The sequence below is a fragment of the Saccostrea cucullata genome, unplaced genomic scaffold, assembly GCF_032062105.1.
Source record: "Saccostrea cucullata isolate Sc308-1 unplaced genomic scaffold, CSIRO_AGI_Scuc_v1 ctg20758, whole genome shotgun sequence".
NCBI lineage: Eukaryota > Metazoa > Mollusca > Bivalvia > Ostreida > Ostreidae > Saccostrea > Saccostrea cuccullata.
This window is the reverse complement of record NW_026938007.1, coordinates 1-8,312: the sequence shown is the minus strand read 5'-3', so window position 1 is coordinate 8,312 and position 8,312 is coordinate 1. Positions and strand designations below refer to the sequence as shown.

General features: G+C 31.1%; 1 protein-coding gene across 1 annotated transcript; it reads right to left on the bottom strand.

Annotated features, from left to right (window-relative positions):
* Nucleotides 1–197: 197 nt before the first annotated feature.
* Nucleotides 198–7,992, bottom strand: LOC134249267 (receptor-type tyrosine-protein phosphatase H-like; the record flags this gene model as incomplete). The annotated part of the gene is made up of 3 exons (XM_062731636.1): nucleotides 7,797–7,992; nucleotides 4,757–4,902; nucleotides 198–333 (listed from the first exon to the last, which is right to left on the bottom strand). Coding segments are annotated over exons 1-3 (372 nt in total), but the record flags the coding sequence as incomplete, so codon positions are not given.
* Nucleotides 7,993–8,312: the final 320 nt, after the last annotated feature.

The window sequence follows — 8,312 nt, the reverse complement described above, 5'->3', positions numbered from 1 at the left end:
AAAACTTTTGCGCATATATGTACACTACTTTATCAAATTCAAATGGCAGAAACAACAGCTACATGTACGAATTTGGCAATTAAGAAAAACATTAAGACCAATTATTTTTGTGACAATTTGAAAAATGCAAATAAGGGCTGATATTTCAAGGAGACGTTGGTATTATGGTATCAAATGAAATAGTAATCTTAACCTACTTCCCCTTGTATCATGTTCATTCTGTCTTTTCTCATGGTTCTGACATACATAGGTACATTGACTCTACCATTTCTCTCCCCTTCCCGGTAGAGTGCGTCTAAAGCTATGTAAGTTCCGGTTCTACCAATCCCAGCACTGAAAGAAAAATGTTTCATTTTAATATATCATAAAGACTACTTTATTAACCTTTACTTTCATTTATTTTATAGATGATAACGTTGAACAGTATCTTTATTAAAACAAAATCAAAAGTTAGAAATTAAAATTGAAAATTAGACAAAGATACAAGATGGAAATTCCATGGCTGGGAATGAATACCTCCACCGTAAGTCCTTTGTATTGGATACATAAAGCAATGTAGCCATAGTCCCATTTCTTATAACATTGTCCAAACAATTGATATAGAACCATACGAAAGCCAGCGACACGATATTTTTTTTTTCAAATTATTATCAATGAAATTAACTTAATTTTGCAAAAAAAAAAAGCTTTTGGATTTGAAATAATCAATATCATGGAGGAGCAGTATGAAACATTTTTCCCAACAGTCTATGTTATCCACTGTGTACAAGAATGATAAAGGGAATATAGATCATCAACAGTTCATCAGCCATAACTTTTTTTTATGTTTACCAAATAATATGATATGATAATATGTATGATTTTATTATGATTCTAAAAAAAACTAATGCATTGTTATACAATTTGATTCAATCCATTTTGTTTCATTAATTTTTTACATATTGAGATGTTCATAAGTATATCCCAGTGTATATATGACTAAATCAACATATCCGGTGCTTGAACAGATAGATAGCTTAACTCTAACTACAAGTACGTATACTTAAATAAACATCGTATACTGTACAGGGGTATCACTGTGGGTAGTACAAGTATTTTTTTTATTAGTTACCTGTGGCAAATTTTGTCATATTTGCTAAAAATAAATATCTGATGAAGGATATGCTTAGCAAGGCTAATGCTTATTTCAACGAAATGGGATTAGATCTCTCCTATTCACAATTGTGGCTTTGCAAGCAAAATTAGTCGGATGTTTTTCTATATCATTTAAGCTTTCTGAATGGATGCTTTTTATATCTGTATATACCGTACCTTAATCTGATATTAAAGGCAAACATAAGCAAGGAAAACGTTGATTACTGAAAAATGCTATAGACTTCTTTTTCCTTAAAGTTACATTTCGTATAAATAGCATAAAATAAAGAAAAATAACACTGATTACGGTGAATTGGAACATGGAAAAATACCTTCCTATGATTTTAGTTTTCAATTTAAAAGCAATATTATCCACTGCTTGCTATTTTTTGTTGAAAATCGTCATTTTTTAATAATCTCATCTGATCTGATTTCGCAACGCGTAGTTAAAATTTGAAAAAAAATACAATTCCTAACACAATGCAATTTAAGAATAATTCTTAAATCGACCATTCTCTTCATACTGTAAATAATTTTCTGCAGTATTCTTTTTTAAAATAGATGATTCAGTGTGATGTCTTTATCTTTAAGAAAGACAAAACAAAGCTAATTTGTTGCTCAAGAATATTGTACATGAAGGATATGGAAATAACGAACAGTATTCAATCTCAACGTCCATTAAACAAATATACAAAATAAGAGCAGAGCAAACACGGACCTCCAGAACATCAGAGGTGGGATCAGGTGCCATGGAGGAGTGAGCATCCCCTGCCGACCGGTCACACCCGCCGTGTGCTCGTTGTCATAATCAGGAAATAACGGAAAAAATCCGTGGTCAATTCACTGTATAAATAATGGACTAACAATTGGTATGAAAAACGTCAGTCAGCATTTCATTCAATGATAAATTGTATTTGCTGACAAGGTCATTGTATCGACCATAGAATTTACGAAATGATGACTTTAAACGAGACTGTTGATATTCTTGTTTCATCAACTTGCTTGTCAATAATTTACCTCGTTTAAGAAATTGTTCATACGTAGAGCATGCTCTTGCGTATCGAATCAACTGAGATATAAATACTCCGTATGCAGGTGATGAAGGTATATTGCTGCATAAGTAAGGGAAGTTGACGATAGAAAAGTTAAAGTCATCACGTTTATCATATAGCTTGGTTGTTAGATTACCATTAGTGTCTTTTTCAAGTAAAATATCCAAGTATGAAGCAGAAGTGTCGGACTCTGTGGTATCTTTTATTTCAAGCTCACCAGGATATATCGTGTCGACGTAGGAATGGAAATTATCATTATTAATTGACAATACGTCGTCGATATATCTAAATGTCGAGTTGAAGGCCACAGCAAGTGTTTTCTTCTTTTCACGTAAAAGATTTTGCATAAATTCTGCTTCATATGAATATAAAAATAAGTCTGCTAATAACGGAGCGCAATTTGTACCCATGGGAATTCCAATAGATTGTTGGAATACCTGGTCTCCAAAAACCACATAGATATTGTCAATCAGAAACTCAAGCATCTTCTTGATGTCAACTTCAGAGTACTTATGTGTGCAATCAGAATCTGTTTTAACAAAATAATTTTTCAAATGACCAATGACAAGGTAAGTAAACTTACGAGTTCCATTTTTGTTGAAGAAGCAGCTGTCAATGATATCAAAAAGCCTGGATTTTAATTTGTCGTGGGGAATTGTTGTGTATAAAGTTGAAAAGTCGTAAGTTTTTATGCTGTTGATTTTTGTAAAGTCTTTTGATTTCAAATTGTCCGAAAGTTCTTTAGAAGTTTTAAGTATCCACATCTGATTTACACCACTTCTTGAATATATAGTTGTACAGTACTCTTGAAGTTTTTCCTTCACTACTGTCAATAGTTTAGTGAGAAGTAACGAAAGGTTTTGTGTTATGCAACAACATTGTGTATACGTGTAGCATTTCATATTTTCCCTAGAAGTCTTTGAGAACATTATCTAACACAATGACATATTTTAATTTTATCAATAAGATATAATAAAACAATCTATTGGAGTTCCCATGGGTACCAATTGCGAGCCGCAGACCTATTTTTAAATTCATATTAAGAAGAATTTGTGCAAAACCATATGCGAGAAAAGAAGTAAAATAATAATGTCAAATAATGATGGTAATTTCCATTCTTATGTCAATACGATATTTCCCGGTGAGCTTGAGGATCTAAACAATACCACAGAGTCTAACACACCTGTTTCATATTTGGGTATTTTAGTTAAAAACGTTAATGGTAATCTATCAGCCAAGCTCCATGATAAACGTCATTATTTTTTCTACTGTCAACTTCTCATTCATGTAGAAATTCTTCACCTGCATACGGAGTTATATATCTCAGTTCATTCGATATGCACGAGCGTAAAATGATGACTAACTCTTTTAATACTCATTGTAATTCCATCATTTTTACACTGAACTGACAACGATTTGATTCGTTATTTCCCGATCATAACAAGAAGCAATTGTGACAGGTAGGCAGGAAATGCTCACTACCTCGTTGAACTTGGTGCCACAACTGATGTATTGGAGGTCCCAGTGTTTTCTCTCTGCTCCTATTTTGAATTGTTATACTGACTTTTGATCTGGAACACTGTTCGTTATATCTAAGTGTTTTATTTACTAATTTAAATACTAGTGAGTGAAATGCAAATCTACATCTTACGCATCCCTTTACGTATACATTTAGACCCAGAACATTCAGTGAGATAAAACACATATTTGATAATAAAGTTTAGACTAGATTTCTATTTAGCTTGACTTTTTGCACGGTTGGGAAAACAGAGCGCGAAACTTTTCCTCGTCTGTGCAAAGTGCATGTATATGTTTTAATCAAGACACTTTCAAAATAATCCTAACATTTATCCATAATGTTTATCAAAATCATTGTTTAAGCAGACATCATTTTTGTATATGTATGACCAATAGAGACAAAACTGTAATTTCTCTTACTCAATTAGGTTTCATTTTTTTCACTTGATGTTTACATTCAATCTTAGTATAGTTTTTTTCATTTAAAATATCTGTGAAGTTCTTGAAGAAGATGAATTTGTGATGGACACGCATTATACACTTGATTCATCCTAATTGTTCTTTTGCTATGAATACGATTTGTTAAAAAAAAAATCGTCTTAATGAGACGTAAGAGCAAATTGATGTTACATTCAGTTTCTCAATTGATCATGTGGACCATCTTTTCTCATCTATTGTCGAATGATCGGAAATGTTTCCAGGAGTATCTCAGAATGGGAGATCATCCCAACTGAAGTTCTGGGAGGTTTATTCGGGAATTCCCTATTGAGCAATCAAGGACTTTCTTACAATATTATCAACCAATCAATTTGAGTTTTTAGATGTATTTCTCGCGTTGTACATGTAAGTGTAATCATGTTTTTATCATTGTTTTCCCAATCCAATCTAGTTAAATTCCATATCATGTTTATGTCATCCAATGGATAAGGATAAGGAGCAGAAGAACAAATCAATATAACGATTTTTTTTAATAAATCAGAGAGAGAGGGAGAGAGAGAGAGAGAGATTCTAAATTTGAACAGGAATTCAGTAAATTTGATATACAATATAACCTGCAGTGCACCAATGTATATTTTCCAGTTTGGGGTGACGTTTTCGTCACGTGACGATGGAACACAACAAGATTGAGTGGATCAGGAACCCCGTGGTCTGGCCATCTTGTGTAATGGAACATCAACACCTCACGGTCTTTTCGTTCCTTCAATCAAGAAATGAGAATGTTATTTTGTTTTCTTGTCGCTGGTTCATTTGCGTGGATCATGATTGCTTTCTTTTTGTCATTGCATACAAATGGTATCTTTAATCTAATTCAGTTTGCTAGCTTTATATACATTGATAAGCTTTGATAAAATGATTTTAAAAACGTTTTTTATGTATATATTTAAAAATGCAATTCAAAAGCGACAATTAATATAAAGAAAACTTAAAAGACTGTAAATGTCATTTAAAGAAAATATGTATCCCTTAACAATCCAAGTATTTGGACGTTTTTTTCCTTTTCTCTCAGTCGGTGATATTCAATTATAAATTATTCTATTTTTTTTAAAATCCTTGATAGATGTGTATTACAGTTTTTTTCAGATTTCATTAAAAAACAGGTTTTTGTCTGTCACTTTTTGGTAGGGAAAGTCAGGGATTTGTTGTATTATTAAAAAAAAAACAAGTATATACAACCAGAACAGAACAGATACGGTATGTCATATTTTACTATTATTTTCATTGAGATTGAAAAAGGTCTTTTAAAAAGAAAAGGGTCGGCTTCAGGTAGTATACATCTGACAGTTCATTATCAAAAACTTTTATCCAGAATTTTAGTATCAGAAATATTTCTTAACACTTCAAGCTCTTCGTGTTTCTTAGCCATGGTTGATTGTTTGAAAATAGAATGATTTAGCTAACTAGATACTGTCATGTTTGTCATTCTTAGATCAGGGAAATGTGTTCTTGAAATGTTATTTCACTTTTTTGTGACATTGAACAACATTCATGTTGTCCCAAATTAATATTGTTTGAATGTGTTTTTTTTTAAATCATATTTAAGAGTGATGTCATAATGAGTATGACGTAACAGTTCTTTTTTTAAAGAGGGGTTACTCAAAAAGTAAAGATTTTTATGATATCTTTTAATTAAAAATTAGAAAAAATGAAGACGTTTACTTCAATGCATATCCTAAAAAATGATGTTGATTCTTTATTTTTTGCAATTACTTATTATCGCGAATGGGCTCTTCAACTTGCAAATCGCGAGAATGATTAATTGTGAATGGACGGTTGATCAAGAGATTTTACATAGATTTCAGCACCATAAAAATAAAGGCTAGTAATTTTATTTCGCGTGTTGCGCTTCTTGCGAAATCACGATATAATTCATTTCACGCGTTTATATTGGAATCTAAAAGTAGTACTGTTATGTAAGGTCTTTTTAACTTAAAATAAACACATTTCTATTTAAATCTCTTACGCGTTGCATACAGCTGTATTTAGCCTATATAAAGAAGGGATTCATTTTTCAAAACACACATACATGTATTTTATAAAGTATTTTAACAATATGTTTCGTAATTGAAAGTTTCATTATTCTCAAATGACATGTTAATCAACATAAGTCAATCAAACAATCAATCATACAATTAAGCATTCAATTTAGAGGTTTAATGCTTGTATTTATTGTGCTTTCAAGGTTCAATCACTTGTAGTGCTGAATAAAGATTAAATATTGAAAAATATGCTAGACTAGCTGCTTAAAATCCTAAATATTGGTCAATTCTATGAGTTTATAGATTTAGATACCCCTAGCTGCTCCGACGTAGAAGTCAGAAAAAATTAATAAATAAAGTCAATAATTTAACTTTTTGCATCCTTAGGATCTTCCATACATGTGCCTAAAATTACGACTGCATTAAACAAACGTTAAATTCACCTTTTGGAACTGATATGTATCATTTATTAAAAGCAAATAAAATATAAGCATTGTTTTATTATCTATAGTTGTCTTATTGGAATCGCTAATATTTTTGGAGAAAAAAATGTATGCATACACTGATCGATTAACATTTCATCAAATAAAAAATAAAATGGAGCATGCGCATTTATTGTAAAATGGCATCTTCCCTTCCAAATGGAGTATATAAGACCTGTGCCCGCGTGGATATCATTTTTGGACCGGTCTTTTACGGCGTAATGTCGATAATTCAATTAATCGCTTTCTTATATTCTTATTGTGCTAAAGTCATCGCAACAAGTTATATAAACATAACGGATTTTGGGAAAAAGTGGAAATTTGTCTTGATGCATTTCTCAACGTTATAATAGGTACAATGAAATCCAATTAAAAATCTACGGATATTATAAACAATCTTTATGGAGGACTTACATTGTTCAAAGATTGAAAATATTCCAGATAAGTATCTTGATTCTAGTTTTGCTCGAGAAAGATCATACTTTTTTTTTATTTTATCTCCTTGCTTTAAACATAAAATGTCATCCAAATTTCTTCTTTTGTGTGTGTGTTCCTTATAATCAGAATATTTGTATTTCGAAATGAACTTTGATATTATTTTTAGATGTTCATGGTGTGTTACAGCAAAAGTAGTACTTTTGACCTGGCCAGGAATGATACTGTTTCACAGACCTGTTTATAAGGATGCATTAGCTACATTTTCAGTAAAAATCAGTTCCTCGATGAAAGAAATTCAGAAATACACTGCTTATATGGCTCACAATATTGTACAAAGTACATTTATATTTGATCGAACCATTTGTATGTATTTTTGTGTGTGTTTTTTTTTGTTTGTTTGTATTTTTCTAGGGGGGGCCATTTTATTTGATTATACTTCGAGACTATTTTTTGAATTAACACAAAAATATATATAGCACAGCAATGAATAAAAGCACAAGTTGTTTTACAAAACACTTAAACCCCAAATGTTTGATTTTTTGGAAGATTGAAATTTCAAAATAAAAGTCAAACTCCAATGTCAAGGGATAAGAAAGGGATACTCAAAAAAAGGACATGTTCTCAATAATATTTCATGCCCCCACTTCATAATTTAAATTGGTTATTGGCTATCATGATACACGACTCCTTCTTACCATGTTGTTGTACACTTTAAATCGTCTTGATGTGTAATTGGCGTATACCTTTTCTCCAAGATTTCTGATTATAAAATTACCATGCTGCATTTTGTCGTTAAGATTTGGCCAATATTGAGTACATTTAATCTACAAAATAATAATATTATACATGTACTTAACTACAACCATTTCCCTTAAACTACCATGGAAAAATGACGATGACTCTGAATCAAAGAGTATATTGATGCTGTAAAAATAAATTATGAGGTAAATTGTAGCTAAACATAAATCAAAATCATTCCTACTACACATATGCATAGTTGTTTTTCAATTATGTTTAAAATGATGGATAAGTTGTTACCAAAACTTTACTTCAAGGATGTGATATGAGAAATACATATCACTTAAATTTACATGTTGTTTTCTTTGACTACATTTCTATATTGCGTGTATGATTTTTTTTCTTTGTAAAAGATTCCTCCTTATCTTTTTTGAATGAATTCTCCATTGACAGTTTTCTTGTTAAAACGCATT